General features: G+C 44.9%; 1 protein-coding gene across 1 annotated transcript in view; it reads left to right on the top strand.

Moving 5' to 3' along the window:
• ANXA10 (annexin A10) overlaps positions 1–21182 on the top strand; it is a 74930-nt gene that overhangs the window by 39579 nt on the left and 14169 nt on the right. Inside the window, exons 3-6 of the mRNA XM_043487102.1 lie at positions 3566–3660; positions 13445–13558; positions 15857–15947; positions 16921–17000. Coding sequence (XP_043343037.1) covers positions 3566–3660; positions 13445–13558; positions 15857–15947; positions 16921–17000 — 380 coding nt within the window. The remainder of the gene's footprint in view (positions 1–3565; positions 3661–13444; positions 13559–15856; positions 15948–16920; positions 17001–21182) is intronic.

Genomic DNA, 21182 nt, shown 5'->3' with positions numbered 1-21182 from the left:
GTGAAGCCTAGCTTGCAGAATTTTGAGCATAACTTTGTTAGCACGTGAAATAAGTGCAATTGTGCGGTAGTTTAAACACACTGTGGCATTGACCTTCTTTGCAATTGGAATGAAAACTGACCTTTTCCAGTCCTGTGGCCACTGCTGTTTTCCAAATTTGCTGGCATATTGAGTACAACACTTTCACAGCATCATCTTTTAGGATTTGAAATAGCTCAGCTGGAATTCCATCACCTCCACTAGCTTTGCTCATAGTAATGCTTCGTAAGGTCCAACAGGGATATTTTAGGAATCAGTGAACTAAAACGGACTGGAATGCGTGAATTTAATTCAGATAACGATCATTTTACTACTGTGGACAAAAATCCCTTAGAAGAAATGGAGTAGCCCTCACAGTCATCAAATAAGTCCAAAATGCAGTACTTGGGTACAATCTCAAAAACTACAGAATGATCTCTGTTCATTTCCAAGGTAAACAATTCAATATCACAGTAATACAAGTCTATGCACTGAACACTAATGCCAAAGAGGCTGAAGTCTATGAAGACCTACAAGACCTTCTAGAACTAATGCCAAAAAAAAAAAAAGATATCCTTTTCATCATAGGGGACTAGAATGCAAAAGTAGGACGTCAAGAGATACTTGGAGTAACAGGCAAGTTTGGCCTTAGAGTACAAAATGAAACTAACAGAGTTTTGCCAACAGAACACACTGGTCATAGTAAATGCCCTCTTCCAACAACAGTAGAGACAACTCTACACATGGACATCACCAGATGGTTTATACCAAAAAGCCTTCTACTTATTATTAAAACCACCTTCATTTTGGATCACGCAGTCAACAGACTCCTCTGGAACCATCTCGTGTCCCTTGGGTCGAGGACTTAACCCTGGAGCCTGGGCACCCTGCTGCTCGGTTCCACTTCACCAAAGTCTACCTTTTTGTCACAAATCTGAAATTCCAGTCTTTGGAGAAGATTCTCTGCCTCCCCACCTCCACTCTGCAGCTGCCAGACCATCTCTCTCACATGAATAGACACCCTGCCCCACACTGGGTCTTCAGAGATACATTCATCCACCTTTACCCAATCCTCACCCTTACTCACTGCATGCTTCCACACCCGACTCATTGCCTTCCTATGAGTCCAACATTTCCAGGATGGCTTTAAATCCCCAAAATATGATCTGCTTAACATCCTAGTGCTTCAACTTGCTTTTCTACTCATCTCCATAATGTGTCAGAGAAAAAGTGTACCTCACACAACTCAATAGGCCAGGATGCCCTTACAAAAGGAGAGAGACTGACCCCAGCTCCTCTGGGACAGAGGCAGGCGAGGTCTGAGCCCTGGGCTGAGCTAGCGAGTAGTTCAGAGGACACAGGGTGGGGACCCGGCCAACGCAATGAGGACATCTGAGTCTGCCCACTGGTACTGAGGGTTCCGCCTGCCACAGAGCCCAGGGACAGCAAGTGTCTTACTCAGCTTAAAGGGGTGGATCCTAAGCCCTGGAGGAAGGCTTTTCTAGCCTTCTAGCAAGTGGTTGGGAGAAGATTTACATCTCAAAGGAGTAAAGAAAGAATTTACAACCACAAGTTTTCCAAAGTAAATGCTCTCAGAAAAGAGATCAAAGGCTTATGATAAGGAGAAGTTTATCTAAATATTGGTCAAGCTGAGGGGCGGCTGAGGTCTTCCTGGTCACTATGTGACTGAGTGTGTGCATGCTAATCTGCCCAGTCATGTCCAACTCTTTGCGACCCCGTGAACTACAACCCGCCAGGCTCCTCTGTCCATGGATTCTCCAGGCAAGAAAACTGGGTTACCATTTCCTTCTCCAGGAGATCTTTCTAACCCAGGGATCGAACCTGTGTCTTTTATGTCTCCTGCACTGGCAGGCTGTTTTTGTTTTTTTTTTTGGCAGGCTGTTCTGTGTGACCACAATTATAGCTGAATCTCCCTGCAGCGATTGTGCATCCAGGCATTTTACCAGGTGGATGGGCTGGTGGAGGAGGAAGCGCAGGCCCCAGAGCCGAGGGGCAGGGCCTCTGTTACAAGCAGGGGCCTGGTTCCCTCCTCTCACAGCTCCCTCCGCCAAGGCTCTTCCTCCTCTGCAGGGTCTGCGCTGAGTCAGGGGCAGACGGGCCCCTGAGCAGAGCAGCTGGGGTTTGTCAGGTGGATTAAACTGGGGCTGAGTCTTCCCTGATACTGCCCGGACAGAGTCAGTGGCAGGAGCTCAGCTCTGCAGGGGTGAGAGGACGAGCACATCTGTCACTCTTGAGGTCAGGGAGACTAGACCCCGTCCCACCAGGCACAAGTGTGCAAGAAGGCTCCTCAGGGGTCATGGGGGGGGGCACCATCCCATAAGGCTGTTGTTTAGTTGCTCGGTCACATTCGACTCTTTGCGACCCAAGGACTACAGCACACCAGGCTTCCTTGTCCTTCACCAACTCCTGGAGCTTACTCAAACTCACGTCCATTGGGTCAGTGATGCCACCCAACCATCTCATCCTCTGTTGTCCCCTTCTCCACCTGCCTTCAATCTTTCCCAGCATCAGGGTCTTTTTCAATGACTTGACTCTTTGCATCAGGTGGCCAAAGTATTGGAGCTTCAGCTCCAGCATCAGCCCTTCCAATGAATATTCAAGGTTGATTTCCTTTAGGATTGACTAGTTTGATCTCTGTGCTCTCCAAGGGACTCTCGAGAGTCTTCTCCAGCACCACAGTTCAAAAGCATCAATTCTTCATATCCATCCTTCTTTATGGTCCAGCTCTCACATCATAGTAAGTGCTGTCAAACCTCCCAGTCTTCTGTGCTAGAATCCATCTTGGCTAAAAGATGAGCATGTATATGGGGAGGGCCCTGGGACAGGTCAGATGTGGGGAAAGAGGCGCAATAACCTGCCAGAGCGGAACAGAGCCCTGGAAGAAGGGCCCCACATCGGTGATTTAAACCACGTCTCGGGCACACTCGTTAGGGACCTTGCCTGCTCTCTTCTCCGGGTCTGTTTCTGCTTTGCTCCTGCTCTACATGAACTGCTTCTTTGTTCCCGTTGCACAAACTGTGCTGCCAATAAACTCTGTGCCTGCTTCACCCCATTTCTGTGGGGAATGCTTCCTCCAAAAAAGACAAGGACCCTGGGTGGTCTCGCCTGCTGTCAGCAGGACCAGAGCAGTGACTTTTCTCCCAATGCACATCTGTTGTAAGTCGTTCAGAGCTGTGTGGTGAGAAGGACATGGGGTCTGTTCAAACCAGATGAGCGTGGAGTTCAGGGAAGCCTTTTGCTGGTGGGGTAGGAGCGAGATGGAAGAAAGGCCACGTTCTCTCCTTCCCTCTATTTTTATTGAATCTTTTAAAAGAAAAGTCTGTAGCACCAGGAGAGGGGGAGACAGAGGCACCTCGGCCACAGCAGGGGTACCCGGACCCTTCCACTCAGGCTGGGCCCCCTCCCTCCACTGGGAGCGGCAGGGGACGAGCTGGCCCACCGGCCTGACCCCTGCACCGTGGGCTCTCCTTGCCTGCAGTGCGGCACTCACGGCACTCACTGCCTCTCCAACACAACTCTCTTCCAGGCTGTGACAAGGACCTGCTGATCGACATTCTGACCCAGCGCTGCAACACCCAGAGGCTGCTGATCGCCGAGGCTTACCTGGGTGCCTTCGGCCGGGTGAGTCCCCCCAACTCCTCCCGTTTCCAGGCAAACTTCTGAGTCACCTCCGAACAGGGTCCAGTACGCTCTCCAGTCTCTGATCCCAAAGGTGTCTGACTTCACCAAGCATCAGAGACAGTTCCTCTGCCTCAAACGTGTTGCACAGAATGTGGGGGAGAGACACATCAGAAGTGCCTGTACGTGATGTGTGACCCCACCAGCCCTTCCTTAGAAATCATTAAGCTTCATAACGTAGAAGCTTTCACAGCCTGACACCACCAGCTGGTCCAATTAGGCACTGCCTGGGAACACCCCATGTTCAGCTCCAGGGAAGGCATACAGGGACTAATGATCCAGGCCCAAAAATAAGATATTTTCCTGCAGTTCTCCTGAGGTCTTCACCTGCATCTCTATCCAAGTGGCTTCCCCACTAGCTTTTCCTCCCAAAGCTACAGTTAGAGACCACTAGAAAAGAATGGTGCTCAAAAATAGTTTCAGGCAATAGAACCGTCCAGAGTACTTTACATAATCATGCACTGGTTTCAAAGCAGGTGCCATTAAGGATTTCTCTCCTTTTTTGTGCAGTTAAACCATAGACTAAGAATGAAAACTCTTCAGTCCAAAAGGACATGGAATAGCAATTACTTTTTGTCAACTGACCATTATAGATGAAATACCATCATAACTCTTTCTCTCTAAGACTAGTTCTTAAGGATTTACTCCATCTCCAAATCCCAGGCTCTGAACAACCACAGTACACAAAACAAAGGTGTTCTCTGCTTTAGAACAAATGACGTCTAAAAAGCCACCACTGCTCATGAAATTAGCTGAATTAAGCCGTAGTAGGAAACCAGTTTTTTTTTTCCAGGTAAAACTGTTCCTTTTCTTATGTTCCTATGACCCCCGGAGTATTTTTCCTTTGAAAGAGACGTAAAAGCTATACGAGTTGCAGTATCAGTCACCCAGTGTTGCTGTAATGTGCATACTGCCCTAAGAGAGGTCATTCTCAGTAACTTCTTATCCCAAAAGTTCACATACATCTGTGCTTTTCATAGATGAGGTTAACTTAGGTAAAAGCAATACTTTATCACTCTCTACAAAATGGCCCTAAAACAGACCAAGAAAAAACTAAGAATGAGGCATTTGCACCTTCTCAGACACTGGATCCTCCAGGGAAGAGGCCTTACCACACGCCCAAGGTCTCAGAGCGGGCAGATCCCCTGTGCTAGGGCCCCAGGCCTCCAGGGAGCTTGAGGACCCTCAGAGGAGCCTAGTGGGGCCCCTCGGCTCTGAGAGACCCCATCAGGGCAGTTACCCAGTCTCCTAGTCATTTTCACTGCTGCGGGTCCCTGGCTCACACGGGCCTGATATGGGCATCGCCACGTGGTACCCAGATGGATGTGGAAATGGGCCCCCCCAAGCTGCTGCCACGGGACCTTACCCTGGGTATCCCTAAACTGAAGGCAGGAGGAGTCCAAACCTAAATCTCCACTGTCTAGCTTTAATACCGGAGCATTAATCTCAATTCCCCCCTAAAATACCCATCTGTGCACCGAATTCAATCCATCCTCCCACCCCTCTCATCACGTCCCCAGCATCTGCACTCTGACCCTCAAGCTGGGCTGGCCACCCCCTGCTCTGTCCACTGCATCAAGAGAAGGCCCAGCAGGTCTGCAAACTGCCCGGCCAGGGCTCCGTGTACTCCCCCAGGGACCTGCACACTCAGGCCGCCCCAGACACACCCCCCAAGACTACACCACATCCTCTCCTGCTGCGCACAGACCTGGCTCCCTGCCCCTCCCTCCCCACCAGGTGTGCGGACTGACCTCACCTCCCGCCCCTCAGCCTTCACCTCCTGGAGTCAGGGACCAGGTCCAGCCAGGGTCTGACACAGAACAGGAACTGCATTCACAGAAGTCCACTCTGCCTGCAAATAAAAAGGAGGGAAAAAAATCCCATTAGGGTACACTTAACAGTTAAAAAAAACACTGACAAACTTCCTAAATTTCCCTTTTCCTTCTCTTTTTCCTCTGGCCGCCCCCAGTCACCCTGCTGGACACTGGGGATGGCTTCCTGACCACCCCCACTGCTCACATTCAGAATGACTTATTCCACCTGGACAAGGCTAGCTTTCCCTTCCTGTGGGAGAGCTGATAGATTTCCTGTATGTCATCACTGATTTTTATTAACATGAATAATAAAGATGAGAGGAAATTACTTTCTTAGCTGCTGAATAAGGTACAGTTCTGGGCGCATTCCATAAATACTTCTTACAATTTGATACTTTACATTAGAGACGAGCTGGGGACACTCGTCCTGAGACACAGGACAGAAGCCTTGGAACACTGCTGACACCCTGGTCATGTAAGGAGTGCGGGCACTCCAGGCCCTGACCCAAAGCAGTTCTCCCCAGTGCAGTGGAGGCTGGGACCCAAGACGCCCCTGGGCTCGGGGCACTGTCCCAGCTGAAGGGCTGGGCAATCTGACAGTGGTTCCTAGAGGAGGCAGATTCACCTGAAGTCATGCTCCAGCATACAAACTGGTGCAGCCACTATGGAGAGCAGTATGGAGATTCCTTAAAAACAGTTACCATGCGATCCAGTAACCCCACTCCTGGGCATGCATCCCAGTGTCCCTAGCAGCATATAATAGCCAAGATGTGACTATTACATGTAAGACAACCTAAATGTCCAATGACAGACGAATGGAGAGCAGTATGGAGATTCCTTAAAAAAAAAAAAGTTACCATATGATCCAGTAACCCCACTCCTGGGCATGCATCCCAGTGTCCCTAGCAGCATATAATAGCCAAGATGTGACTATTACATGTAAGACAACCTAAATGTCCAGTGACAGAAGGATGGATAAAGAAGATGCGATATGTATATACATACAATGGAATATTGCTCAGCCATTAAAAAAATGAAATAATGCCATTTGGAGCAACATGGATGGACTTAGAGATATTATCATACCAAATGAAGTCACAGAGAAAGATAAATACCATGTGATATCACTTAAACATAGAATCCTTAAAAATAATACAGATGAATCTACACAGAAAACAGAAACAGACTCACAGACATGGAAAACAAACATATGGTATCAAAGGGGAAAGGTGTGGGGGGATAAATTAGGAGTTCGGGATTAACAGATAGATACCACAGTAAATAAAATAGGTAAACAAAAATGGTTTACTGTATAGCACAGGGAACTCTACTTAATAACTTGTAGCAACCTATAACGAATCACTCTGCTGTATACTTGAAACTAAATACAACATGGTAAGTCAACTATATGTCACTACAAGTAAATACTTTTTTTAAAGATTTACTTACCACTGCACAGGTGTTTTTTTTTTTTTTTTTTTTTTGCACAGGTGTTTTTATAATGTAATATGACATCTTCTGCGCGTTTACACGATGAGCACTGGGGTGGGCAGAGTTAAGACAGCTTCTAAGCCACACTTCATACAGGTCTACAGCATGGCTTCAACAGCAAGTAGGAAAAGCGATAGAAGCTAAAAACATATTCCAGCAAGCAGAGTGCTGGCCATCCTCCTGTGTCTTGCCCTGAGTGCACACAATTAGGTGAAGGCGAAAGGAAGAAAGAAAAGGGAACCGCCAGGGCACTTTTAGTTCAACTGGAGCTGACGGAGCTGCGACACGGCCCACCTGCGGCTCCAGCAGATCCGCTTGCACAGCACCTGCTCACCAGCCGAGTTCAGGCCGTGGGGCCCACGGAGCCCCTTTGGGGCGAGTCTTTGGCAGACAGGAAAGAGCGGCCGTCAGGCTAGGGGGGAGGCACCCTGCAAAGACTGCATCTGCAAAGCTGCGTCTGCCCCTCCGGAGACCGTTTAAGACGCTGACTAGACAACACAGTTGAAGGCTCTGCTCTGAGCTTGACAAGTTGGCTAATTCACATGTTACTCAATATCTATTTTCCCTATGAAAATACTGTCTCATGACGTCCTGAAAAACGAGCCACCACCCGTTTTTACAGCGAGCTTCCCAGGTGGTGCTAGTGGCCAAGAACCTGCCTGCCAATGCGGGAGACTTCAGAGATCCAGGTCCGACCCCTGGGTCAGGAAGATCCCCTGGAGAAGGAAAGGGCAACCCCCTCCAGTATTCTTGCCTGGAAAATTCCAGGGACAGAGGAGACTGGCGGGCTACTGTCCGTAGGTCGCAAAGAGTCAGACATGACTGAAACAACACACACACGCACGCATATCATGTTAGAGTGAACTAGCGCTCTGGAGAAAAGATGAAGCCTGGTGATAAACAGAGTGCCGGGCCCGGGGCATATTGTAAACAGTGACAGCAGGCTCTGTGAAGGAGGCCGAGGCCACAGACAGCAAAGGAACGCGGAGGTGACAGGAATCCAAGCCGGGCCCTGAGGGAGGGGCCTGCAGACCCAGGAGCTGCAGGAAGCCGGCGGGGTGGAGCGGGTGGGGAGCAGGGATAGCAGCGGCGGCAGGTGAGGGCAGGGATGTGACCACCGCGGGCCCATCGAGGCCCTGGAGACCGTCACATAAAACACCCGCATGTTTGCTATATTCTGAGCTGAGCTGCACAAAAGTAGCTGTAAATCATCCTGCAGTTTGGAGTGGGGAAGGGCCTTTCTGCGGAGAAGTGACTAGCTGATGTGCACGTTCCAGGGTCACCTGTCAGTGTGCTGGGAGGGCAAACGGAAGGGCAGGAGGGGGCGCTCTGGAGGCCTGGGCACTGACCGCAGGAGCGATGACCAGGAGAGGCCGGCTGCCGCGGTAACGGGGCATGAAATCGTCAGCGTTGGATGCATTAGTAAGTTAGAGGCCATGGAATTACTGACAACTGGATACTTGAAGGCTGCCAGAAACGCAAGGGAACAGACAAAGTAATGAGGTGGAGAGAAAGGAGGGGAGAGGACACAGCTAGTACCCGCCACTTTAACCTACAGCAAATCACCTAATATTTTGGGGGGAAAGAGACATTTTGAGTGCCTCATACTAGCCAGAAAACATGTTAAGGACTTCACCTGAGCAGACATTGTCCAGTAAGGTCAACGCTGAGGTGGGAGCTGTCCTCGCTGGACAGACCGGATGGGCACACAGGGGAGCCACCCACCTCACAGCTGATGCTCGGCCCAGACTGAATCCAGGCCACCTCCCGCCCGGGCGCCACTGGCAGTCTTTCTCCCAGAAGTGCTCCAGCTTCCTTGAGGTCCCTTATCAAATGCGCATGCTAGAGCCATGTGCACACACTCACCCGTGCACCCCGCGCTCCGGCGCGCAGCTCCCCAGGCCGTCTAGCGGCCGCGCCGAGCCCCACCGGGCAGTGGAACCGACGCAGGTGTTCAGGGTCAGAGCCCACAGCGATCACAGGGGAAGTAAGGGGAAGATGCTGTTACGAATTTTCCAGAGGGATAGGGACCCCAGACGTGACTGAAGATCAAATGGAGGATTTTGCCATGTCCAAGCCATTGCCTGTATGTTTTACGTTTAATCAGTAAATTCAGGGCTTTCTCCTCCCACGTCAATCCTTCATTCTCCAACTTGTTACAGGTTCGTTTATACAGGGTATACACCATAAACCCTGCACATCTGACCACTCAACACTCGGCCAGATTTGGGAACATTTGTGACAAGGCTGTTTGCTGTTGTTTAGTCACTCAGTCATCTCTGACTCTTTTTACCCCAGGAACTGTAGCCCGCCAGGCGCCTCTGTCCATGGGCTTTCCCAGGCAAGAAGACTGGAATGGGTTGTCATTTCCTTCTCCGGGGGCATTTTCTCGACCCAGGGATCAACCCCACTTCTCCTGCATTGCCAGGAAGATTCTGTGCCGCTGAGCCACCTGGGAAGCCTGAGAAAGACTTTGCAGGGGTGGGGGTGGCAGGGCTTAAATTCATGTAATATGGTCATTCATCTAGTGTAATAAACTCAAAGGTGGAGCTGCAGTGGCAGAGAAACAATCAGCTGCCCTGGGGGCCGGTGGAAGGCTCGCAAAGAGTTGCTGATTCTACCCTTTCCATCTACTGCCCTTTAAACCTTCAAGGCACAGCCCTGGATTTAATTTTTTTTTTTAATTGGGATATTAGGAGAATATTAGTTGCATAAATTGAGAAGTCTTCTTTCACCTTCTGCTTTCTACACAATATTGTGTAGACTTGATTTTACTTCTACATTAAAATGTGTCGTGGATTTTATAAAGTGACTCCGCTTGGGTCTAGAGATAAAAGAGGGTGGATTACTTGTGAATCCAGTTTTGTTTTGTTTTGTTAATATAAGGAAATTTAGATTGAGTTCAAAATTTTCCTTGACTCTATTTTGGTAATTTGTAGCTGTCAACAAATTTATACTTTTCAACTAAATTTTAAAATATAGTAGTGTATCTTTACGTTTTTCTCCAGATATATGCCCAGGAGTGGGGTCGCAGGGTCATATGGTAGTTGTATGTTTAGTTTTCTGAGGCGCTTCCATGCTGTTCTCCAAAGAGGCTGCAGCAATTCCTATTCCCAGCAGGAGTGCAGAAGGGCTCCCTTGCCCCCACACCCCCTCCAGCAAACTGAGCCTGGCTCTGTGACACAGCCACAGGCGGTCTCTGGGGACCAGCGGCCAGGGCACAGGAATGACCTACAGGTGCTGAGTGCAGCCTCTCCAGCAGGTATTATCTTAGGCTTTATGATGCTGGTGTAATTCAAAAAGACACGTGCACCCCAGTGTTCACAGCAGCACTGTTCACGATAGCCAGGACACTGAAGCAGCCCAGATGTCCATGGACAAAGCAATGGGTAAAGAAGATGTGGTGTGTATATGTGGTTTGTATATGGAATATTGCTCAGCCATAAACAACAAGGAAATAATGCCACTTGCAGCAACATAGAGAGACCCAGAGAACATTATGCTTAGTGAAACAAGTCAGATAGAGAAAGACAGACACTGCATGATATCACTCATATGTAGAATCTGAAATATGACACAAATGAACTTATCTACAAAGCAGAAACAGACTCACACGCACAGAGAACAGACTTGTGGTTGCCAAGAGTAAATGCAGGGGAGGGAAGGATAAATTAGCAGGATGGATTAACATATATGCATCACTATATATAAAATAGGTAAACAACAAGGACCTACTGTGTAGCACAGGGAAATTTAGTCAATATTTTGTAATAACCTCAGAGATAGATTATGAAAAAGAACATATAAACATATTATATATATATATATATATATGTATATCTGAATCACCTGAAACTAACTCAACATTATAAATAAATTATATTTCAACTAAAAATATATATAGTGATATAACTCTGTTCATAATATTCTCTTTTTTCCTTTAATATCTATAGTATTTGTGTATGTTACTCTTACATTGCCAATATTTTTGCATTTTCTTTTTTCTTGTCAGTCTAATTAGCATTTTATTAACATTCAGCAAATTAGGTTTCGATTTCATTGACAGTTTTAGTATTTATTAATTTTCTATTTCATTTAATTATGATCTTATTCTCATTTCCTACATTTTTTAAAATTTAAACTATATGAATATATATTTCATACATGTGTAATACAGTTACGTTAATCCATCACAGTCTGCATTCCATCCTGTCATTTCCTCCCTTGTTATATTGGATTTAATGTATTCTTCTCTTTCTAGTTTTCTTGAGGTGGAAGATTAGGTCATTGACTGCCTGTTTCCCTTCTAATATAAATATTTAAAGCTCAAATGGATGTTCAATCACTGTCTCAGCTGCATGTCACGAATTTTGACATGTTACATTTTCAGGTTCATTAAATAACGCATCTGGGATTCCCCAGATACATGTTCACTATTAGTTTGCGGTTGATTTTGCTGCGGCGGGAGAACACACTCACCGAGAGACAGTCATGAGCCATGCTAAAGGAAGCGTGTCACGCTTGTCATGCAAGGTCCTTGCATAGGAAGGGTGCCCACAGGCACCTAGACGCGGGGAGATGTCAGGGATTAGCCACATGACTGTGGAGGCGGACAGGCCAAAATCCACAGGGCAGGCCAGCCGAGACTCAGGCAAACTGGAGGCTCAGAGCAGGTAGGAGCCTGCTGTCAAGGACCGGCTGCCGGCAGAACTCTTGAGGGGAAGTCTTCAGCTGCCTGAAGGAGCCTCGCCCATATTGTGGAGGGCAATCCACTTAACTGGAAGTCGACTGATTTAAATGTTAATCATCTAAAAAAGTAAATCATCTAAAAACACCTTCACAGAAACATCTAGAACAATGTTAATGGCCCAGAGAAAGTGAATAAAGTTAACTATCAGAAGCAACTTCTGAACGCCCATCCCAAAGCAACTTCTTCCTTGTCTGACTGTCTCGCGTCCCTGAATTTTTAGAACCCTCTTAAACTACTGTTTAGGATCTTATGATGTGAAAAATGACTATCAGAGCCTTCCAAAGCATTAGCTCGCATTTTCACTTACATTATGTCTGGGATGTTTATGGATGCGGGTCCTCTTGAAAATAGACTGTGTGTTGTTTTTCTCCAGCTCTCACCATCTTGTCTGAGAAAAAGCAGAAATAAAAACCCACTGAGTCCACTGCTGTCTTTCCTTCAAAACGATGTGCTGAGCTCACGTGGGCAGGAGAACAGTCTTCACAAGCTCACGTGTTCACGATGGCTTTATCATTGCTTTTGCCTGCCTCCTGACAGCACACAGAACTGTTCGTTACAGAAATTAGAAACAATTGATGGCAAAAGACAAGGGAATTGACTGGAATACCAGCTCCGTGAGGAGGTGATCTTCTAAGTCTTATATATACTCCAAGACCAGCCACAACTCCAGACATTAAACAAACTGCCTTGACCTGAGCAACAATTCAATAGATTCTCTGTGTTGCCAATTACCCACCTTGTGGGTGATGCTTTTCTTTGCTCAAAAAGAAACACAGGAAATATAATGCCAGATTATACCAAATAAAATGAAAATTATGACCATTTTGTTTTTTACTGTAACAAAGCTTATTGTGCCTTATTGAATTATCTTATTGAATCATCACATAACTAAACTGTTGCATATTTTAACATATAACTGAATATATATTGTACATTTTAACAAGAAATGGTACATTTAAAAAATCTTTCAGATATCTTTGTAACCCTAGAAAACATAAATTGTGCATATTTTATGTTTTTAAACATCTACTCTATATGAGTAAAATGAAAACTCAATTAAAACCATCAGTTTCATGCCTTTATGCCTGTATTTCAAGGGCAAAAATCTAGCATGCTTGTTTTTCTTTTTCAGGTGACTATTTGAAGAAAGTTCCAAGACTGCTTACTTAACTTATTTACACAAGCTTTTTGGCAACAGTATAACCAGAAACTTTTTACTAAAAGACACTGCTTTAATGGTAAAACAAAATGAATGTTTTCTTTAAGGACTAATATTTCATTAATTCCACACAAAACTATTATACTCACTACTGAAATGTTTTCAGTTTCAACTTTTATTTATTTTAAGCTTTTCAGATTTTAACTTTTATTTATGAGCTCAGAAGAGGAGTTGTGTTGGGATTAAAGAAGGATCATGGCTCTGTGTTTGTGTAACTAGAATATCCATACAGATGACATCTGGAGTGGAGATATGACCACATCACTCATTTTCAAACCCTCAAGTCCATCATCTCATGTAACCCACGTACACACATGTGAACCCAAACCAAACTAGCTATTATGTGAAGGGGCAAGGAGAGGGGAATCCTGCTAGAAGACTTTCTGCAATTATCCCATTTTCCCCACAAACTTGGGAAGTGGTGTAATGCAAGTATTTGCTTTCCCTGCACAGGACCTGGTTGGGGACTTGAAGGAGAAGCTTTCCAATCACTTCAAGGACGTCATGGTCGGCCTCATGTACCCCCCACCCTCGTATGATGCCCACGAGCTGTGGCATGCCATGAAGGTACAGCGGGTCACCCTGTGATACTGCCACATGCGATCAGGGAGGGAGGGGGCATGTCAGCAAAGAAGAAATGAGAGAAACACTTGGGGAGAGGGGGTTGTCATGAAAGTGGTGGGGGGGGGCCTCCATAGCCCAGCAGCAGGATCACTTGACTCTTCTTTTGAGCAAACTCAGACCCATGACCTGGCCCCATGCAGAGCTGCCAAGAGGAAAGAGGAAATGAGCTTCTTTTGGGGCTGTTTGCTTTTATCTCTTCCCCAGTATGGCTTTCGGCTTCCCTGATGGCTCAGGGGTAAAGAATTCACCTGCCAATGAAGCAGGCACATGTTCGATTTCTGGATCAGGAAGAACTCCTGGAGGAGGGCATGGCAACCCACTCCAGTCTTCTTGCCTGGAGAATCCCATGGACAGAGGAGCCTGGCAGGCTATAGTCCATGGGATCACAAAAAGTAGGACACAACTTAGCGACTAAACAGCAGCATCAGTCCGTTTGTCTTCCTATGTTAAGTGGAAATGTTAGCATTCTTGTGAATCTCTTTAAACTATTGTATACATTGGGCTCATAAAGTAATGAGTCAGTAATGCTGAGGCAGAGGCAAAACATAGATGACATCTGTATTTTTGTGACCCTAAATTAGCCCTTTACCAAAACTACTGCTCAAATGTAGCAAAATCTTGCTTCTAAAGGATCAGAACAATTCTTTCTTACAGGCAAGTCATGAGAGAAACTGACTGCAGATTTGTCAGAGGTTTGTTGGCTAGGGAAGGGGGACAGATGACTTTTCACATCTTTCCGAATGCTAAACGAGACACCTATAGAGATGCTGCAATCACTCCAGGGGGATGCCTGCCAATGACCTGATTTCCCCCATCTGGGAACAACACGAAAAGGGAGAGGGAGAAAATTAGGGAACCTGGGTCATGGCCATCATATTCACAAATCAGCATTGTTGTTTGTTTTAGTCGCTAACTCATGTCCAACTCTTTGTGACCCCATGGACTGTAGCCCTCCAGGCTCCTCTGTCCATGTGATTTCCCAGGCAAGAATGCTGGAATGGGTTGCTATTTCCTTCTCCAAGGGATCTTCCCAACCCAGGGACCAAACCAGCATCTCCTACTTGGCAGGTGGTTTCTTTTTTTTTTCTTCATTTAATTTTATTAGTTGGAGGCTAATTACTTTACAATATTGTAGTGGTTTTTGCCATACATTGACATGAATCAGCCATGGATTTACATGTGTTCCCCATCCCGATCCCCCCTCCCGCCTCCCTTTCCATCCCATCCCTCTGGGTCTTCCCAGTGCACCAGCCCTGAGCACTTGTCTCATGCATCCAACCTGGGCTGGTGATCTGTTTCACCCTTGATAGTGTACTTGTTTCAGTGCTGTTCTCTCTGAACATCCCACCCTCACCTTCTCCCACAGAGTCCCAAAGTCTGTACTGTACATCTGTGTCTCTTTTTCTGTTTTGCATATAGGGTTATCGTCACCATCTTTTTAAATTCCATATATATGTGTTAGTATGCTGTATTGGTCTTTATCTTTCTGGCTTACTTCACTCTGTATGATGGGCTCCGGCAGGTGGTTTCTTTACCGCTAAGCCACCAGGGAAGACCGGGAGATCAGCACAGGCCTTATATAAAATATGAATTTCAACTAACGTCTTTTTAAGGGTTGCATATGTCAGTCTGTACCTCTTGCAAAATGATGTAACTAAAAACCTAAGGAGAAAGTCCTATGTTGATGTTTAGATGAAACTGTTATATTTTTTCAGTGTCTCATAAAATAGTATGGATTTCTGAAGCTCTCTGAAAAAGGTGTGTTGTCTTTCAAATCACCATCAGGGAGGAATATCCTATGACTGGAAAAGGCTGCAGAGAGTACACAGTCCAAATATTCAGGCAAATGGTACAAAACTCCACACCTGGGGAGAGGTGGGGTGAGGTCTCTGCACCATCCTTGGGGAATTAGGGACCCAGAATCAAGTACCAGTTTGCCCAAGAATTGACATTCTAGTAGCAAAGAGAAGGAGTGTCATGAGTGCTGTTTAAACGTCTTTTCCCACATGATTTAGAGATGCCCGGGCTGTTCTGTTTTATGAAGGAACTCATTTCAGATGACACCATCTTCTTGAGTACCACGCACCTAGTCGATACCAAAGCCAGACCGAAGCAGGCCCGTCTTGACCCTGAGCACACGCCCGCCCTCAGCTCCTCCCGGAGCACCAGGGCGGCATCCGTTCACTGCAGGGCTACTCCCCGTGGAGGTGCCTTCATGTGTCTCTTGCTCTGTCCTTCCAGGGAGCAGGCACTGATGAGAACTGCCTCACTGACATATTGGCTTCGAGAACAGACAGAGAAATTTTCCAGATGCGAGAAGCCTACTATTTGCGTAAGGAAATACACATTTTTACATATGTTTTATACACGTTATAAACTTCATATTTTTCAAATAACAGGAAAAATACTCCAGTTTATGTATTTTAAAGAATTATCTAAGACACTCACATGTGAGATAGCACTCACTCAAGACTAATGAATTGTCTAAGTAGAGTTGGTGATTAGGGCACTAAAAACAAAGTGATCCCAAGATAATTGAGTGAAGCAAAGTTTCCAGGAAAATAATGATGAGTTTCTACGAGGTGGACCTTAGTTTAGGACTGCGAGCACTCAGGTCAGCGGCTCAGGGAGGACCTTGTCTCTCACCCCGGAGGGACAGTTACGAAGACAGAGCAAAGCGAAGTGTAACGATCACTCAGTGAGTTCTACAAACACAGGCAACAACTTCACTTTTCATAAACCTCAGAATCACTGAATCCACCTCAGAATCGGATTTTTATGCATTTTAAAAGCTGAAAGGTTAACTACTTTCATATTCAAAAAAGCTTCAAGACCTTAAATTCCATTGCATCATGTATCATGTGACAATGATTGTGAACAAAATGTTCCAGACAGTCAGCTCCATTTCACTCAGACAAAAACAAGGCTCTCCCGGGGGAGAGAATTAAGACCCTTCACTGAAAATATTAAGACGAGACAAAAACTTGGGGGACCGCTGGGCCAGGCGGTTGTCTAAGGAGAGAGAAGATAGTCCTGAATTTTAAGGGTTACAGAATGTGAAATGATTCTCAATGTTGGTTTTCAATTTTGGAATAGAGATAGTATTTTTATAAGAAAGCAGACTTGGGCCTGTGTTATCGTTGGGGTCAGTTTGGTTGGGTGGACTGTTCATGGGCCTCATGTGAGTAGAAGGTGGTAGAAGACCAAGAAATGTCACCCTTGTGGGAGCAGCGCTGACCTCTGCAAACACAGGGATGTGCGGTTCCGTCGTGACTAACCCTTCCATGTGGGTGTGCCCTCCCCAGAATACAGCCGCGACCTGCAGGAGGACATCTACTCAGAGACCTCAGGACACTTCAGAGACATGCTCGTGAGCTTGGTCCAGGTAGGAGATTCCTAGATTTGCTCCACTTTGCACTACTGAAAAATAGATATGTTTCATTTTCGAAAAATAGGACAGGAAACTCCAGTAATAACAGTTATTGAATGCCAGTAAATTCAAGGCACTACAATGGAAACTTGGGTTGAATATAGAGACAAACAAGCATGAATAAGACACTATCTCTGTCCTCAAAACAATCTACTCTAAGTAAAATGATCATAGTTATAGATAAATGCATAGTTGATTAAATATTATGAGGGAGTTAACAGACTGACAATATTACAGTTACAATTAGTAAATGTGCACACCATCTAAGGCATCAGGAGCCCAGGATCCACCCATCTGGTGAACAGTCAGAACCACCAGATGAAATACAAGAAACTGGGATCCAGGAGCCTCCCACATGACGTAAGAGATTCTGGCTTATTGAAAACAAAAACTAGTTTTTCCCTCCTTAGTACAAGTGTTAATCATTCAGTCGTGTCTGACTCTTTGCGACCCGTGGACTATAGCCCACAGGTGCCTCTGTCCATGGAATTAACCAGGCAAGAATACTGCAGTGAATTTTCATTTCCCTCTCCAGGGGATCTTTCCGACTCAGGGATCAAACCTGTGTCTCCTGCATTGCAGGGGGATTCTTTACCATCTGAGGCACCAGGGAGCCCTCCTTACCAGCTCTCTATGTCGGTAATTCCATCTTCTGTTTGAGTTTGTATTGACCGAATTGTTCAGACACAGCCTCAGTGTCTGATGACACGGCGAAGGAAGCCAGGGGCTTGAATTTGATCAAGCAAAGTTGCCCCCGTCCCTCTGTGTCATCAGTCAGATTGCTGACCGGCCACCTTCCAGCAGGGAGCAGTGGGTGGAGTTCCTGATGTTCCAGCCCAGGTTATAGAACTTACCAAACGAAAGAGAACAAGGGGGCATCAGGTCAGGGAAGAGCGCAGAAAATCTCCTGCCCATTCTGGAAAATAGTGACAGTGTTGCTTGCTCAGTCATGTCCAACTCTTTTGCAACCCATGGACTGTAGCCTACCAGGCTCCTCTGTCCATGGGATTCTCCAGGAAAAAACACCGAAGTGGGTTGCCATTTCCTCCTCCAGGGGGTCTTCCTACCCAGGTATCAAAACTGTGTCTCCCACACTGCAGGCATATCCCTCGCTGTCTGAGCCACCAGGAAATTCCACGGTAGACAGACCCATAGCCGTACACTAATTTCTCTTCTGAAACTTCAGGTTCAAATCTTTACCTTGGGAAATTTCTTTTTTTTAAATTCTACAAAACTTTGTTTTTAAAAAATGGGCAGCTTTGTGTAGCACTTTGCATGAGAAAGGTAAAACTTAAGAATTATTTCTACCCTGGCTAGAACTAGTCTGTGCATAGAAAAGAGTTAAAATGAGAAAACAACTATTGATAGTGATTTTTTTCCTTTAAAACACTAACGGCAGTGTGCAAATTTAAATAACTACTTTATTTTCCTTCTTAATCTTCAAATTTTGTCATCTTTCTCATCCAGGGTAGCTTCACATGTCCAATGAAATGTGTGTTTATTGTGATTAAAAGCTTCATGGTACTTCACAATATTTGGTATCATTTAGTTAAAAAATTAATAAATACATCAGCCCGATTGTAACACCAACTGAGAATTCCATTCATTGCCAAGCACCAAGAATTTTAATTTGTTAAACTTTTTTTTTGTGCCCAAGGAATAAAGAAGCCCAAAAGGAAAGGTTTCTGAGGAAGCCAAGTACTAGCTGCTCCAATGGAGGAGAGATTGGTGATGGGCTGGTTGGCTTTTTTCAAATTGTTCAACTGAAAAAAAAAAAAAAATGGCATAGAACTAAGCAAATCCATTGACCTTACAATTAAAGTAAAACTTTCCATTTGTAAAAACAAAATCAAATATTGTTTTAAGTGGATTTGCACAGCATGGCTGTGTACCTCACAAAACTGCCCATATAATCCATCAAGTCCTATTCTGAGGATTCTACTCTCTGGGATGATAGCATCAATACAGAACACAGAGCTTGGCTTTACATTGCCCAACAGGAGGCTTCTGTGTAAGCCGCTGTGGAAATAATAAATAATAATAAGCAGCTCAGTTGTGTCTGACTCTTTACTGGAGTGGGTAGCCTTTCCCTTCTCCAGCGGATCTTCCCAACTCAGGGATCGAATCCAGGTCTCCCGCATTGCAGGCAGATTCTTTACCAGCTGAGCCACCAGGGAAACCCAAGAACACTGGAGTGGGTAGCCTATCCCTTCTCCAGTGGATCTTTCTGCCCCAGGAATTGAACCAGGGTCTCCTGCATTGCAGGTGGATTCTTTACTAACTAAGCTATAAGCCTATTTAAATTTGTGACAGAAGTTGAGTCATTATATGAAACAAGTTTTTAATAATCATTATTAATATTAAAAATAATCTCACTTGGCAAAGCGTCAATTGAATATTTTCTAACTTATAAATGTTGTAAGATTAGCTACAAGATTCTCTCAACTTAGAAGGGTCATCATTTCTTGGCTTTCTAGGACTAACACTCCATAATGTAAATTAAAATGACAGTTTCCAGTCAGAAATTCATATTGGCGTTAGTACTGCCCCAACAGAGTAAAGACAACAGTCCTGTTATAAATCCACAAGTTGCATCTTAATAGCAAACATTTCTTTATTTTCTTAGTATCCAAACAAATGTATTTCCATTTATTAAAGAAAAATAAAAGTAGGATAAAAATGCTTTTCATGAGGACTGTTTTGTATCCACTGGGGCTGTATCACAGTCCAGACTCTCCTTCCAAGCCTGGCTTCTTTTCTCTCTGGTCCACAGTTGGTCCCGAGCACTCCCCACAGTTACAAGGCCCCTGTTTTGTAAATAAGCTTATTTGTACCATTTTTTAGATTCCACATATAAGTGATATCATGCGATATTTGTCCTTCTCTGACTTAACTTCACTCAGAATGACAATTTCTAGTCCCATCCATGTTGCTGCAAATGGTGTTACTTCATTCTTTTTATGGCTGAGTAATATTCCATCGTGTGTACGCACCACATCTTCTTTATCCATTCATCTGTTGACGGACATTTAGGCTGTTTCCAGGTCCTGGCTCTTGTGACTAGTGCTGCAGTGAACATTAGGGTGCATGTATCTTTTTGATATGTATATAACTGAATCACTTTGTATACACCTGAAATTAACACAACATTATAAATCAACTAAACACCAACAACAAAAAATTTAAGGCAAAAAAACAAAGATAACTGCTGGCCTGCATCTCAGAATCAGCTCCCCAGGGAAGCGTGCTGACGGCACCTCCTCCCTGGAAGCTCAGACAGGCCCTGTGGCTGGACGGACACCTCACGTCTGCTGAGTAACAGCCTAGCCCGAAAACAGGGTAGCACAATTGTAAGTGGGATTGTTTCCACCCCTGCCTGATTCCTCTCCACTTCTGTTTCTATTTGGTGATATTCCAGTGATCAAGTGCTCTGCCTCTCAGAATCTCTGCCTTTCTTCAAAGGCTGAGCTACAAACCACCTAAAAGTAGCTGATATCCAAGGATGAGGATTGCAGTGGATTTTTATAAAGCAAACGCTCTGTATTTCAGGAAAAACACACAGTTCTGAAAATTAAACATGAGAGAAAATAAGTCACAAAGGGAAAAAAATCAGTGCACAATATTTTTCCTTGGCAAAACTGCAGTTCCTTTTTCCTGAAATTAAACAATAATGCTTTATTTTTTATAGATTATACATGTATATGCAATAATATTATCTGTATAGACATATATATTTTGAAATAACACACAATTTATTTTATCACTGGCTTTCACCTGATTTTGATTATGACTTCACAGGATAAAGTATTACTTCTGAAGTTCAATTTCTAGAGTTGGAACTTTAGTGTGTGTGTGTGTTTAACCTTAAAATAGCTTTTCAGAGCATTAAAATTGCCCTTTCAACATAGAATATAAAATATGAGGAGAGTTCTACACTTTATAAGAAGCCAAGGAAAATTAATAACGTGTACTTAAATATTATATATTTAGGAGGTTTCACAGTGTATTTCCCTTAAACTGTAAAACACACCTTATGGGTATAATACAGATTTTACAGAAGTTACTTAACTCACAATTGAAACTGGATGTAAGAAACTTATAAAAGACATGGTAGAATACCCTTTGTGAATAGTCTTA

Source organism: Cervus canadensis, chromosome 14 (assembly GCF_019320065.1).
Source record: "Cervus canadensis isolate Bull #8, Minnesota chromosome 14, ASM1932006v1, whole genome shotgun sequence".
Lineage (NCBI taxonomy): Eukaryota > Metazoa > Chordata > Mammalia > Artiodactyla > Cervidae > Cervus > Cervus canadensis.
The sequence above is the reverse complement of the archived record's forward strand: the minus strand, read 5'-3'. Positions and strand labels throughout refer to the sequence as shown.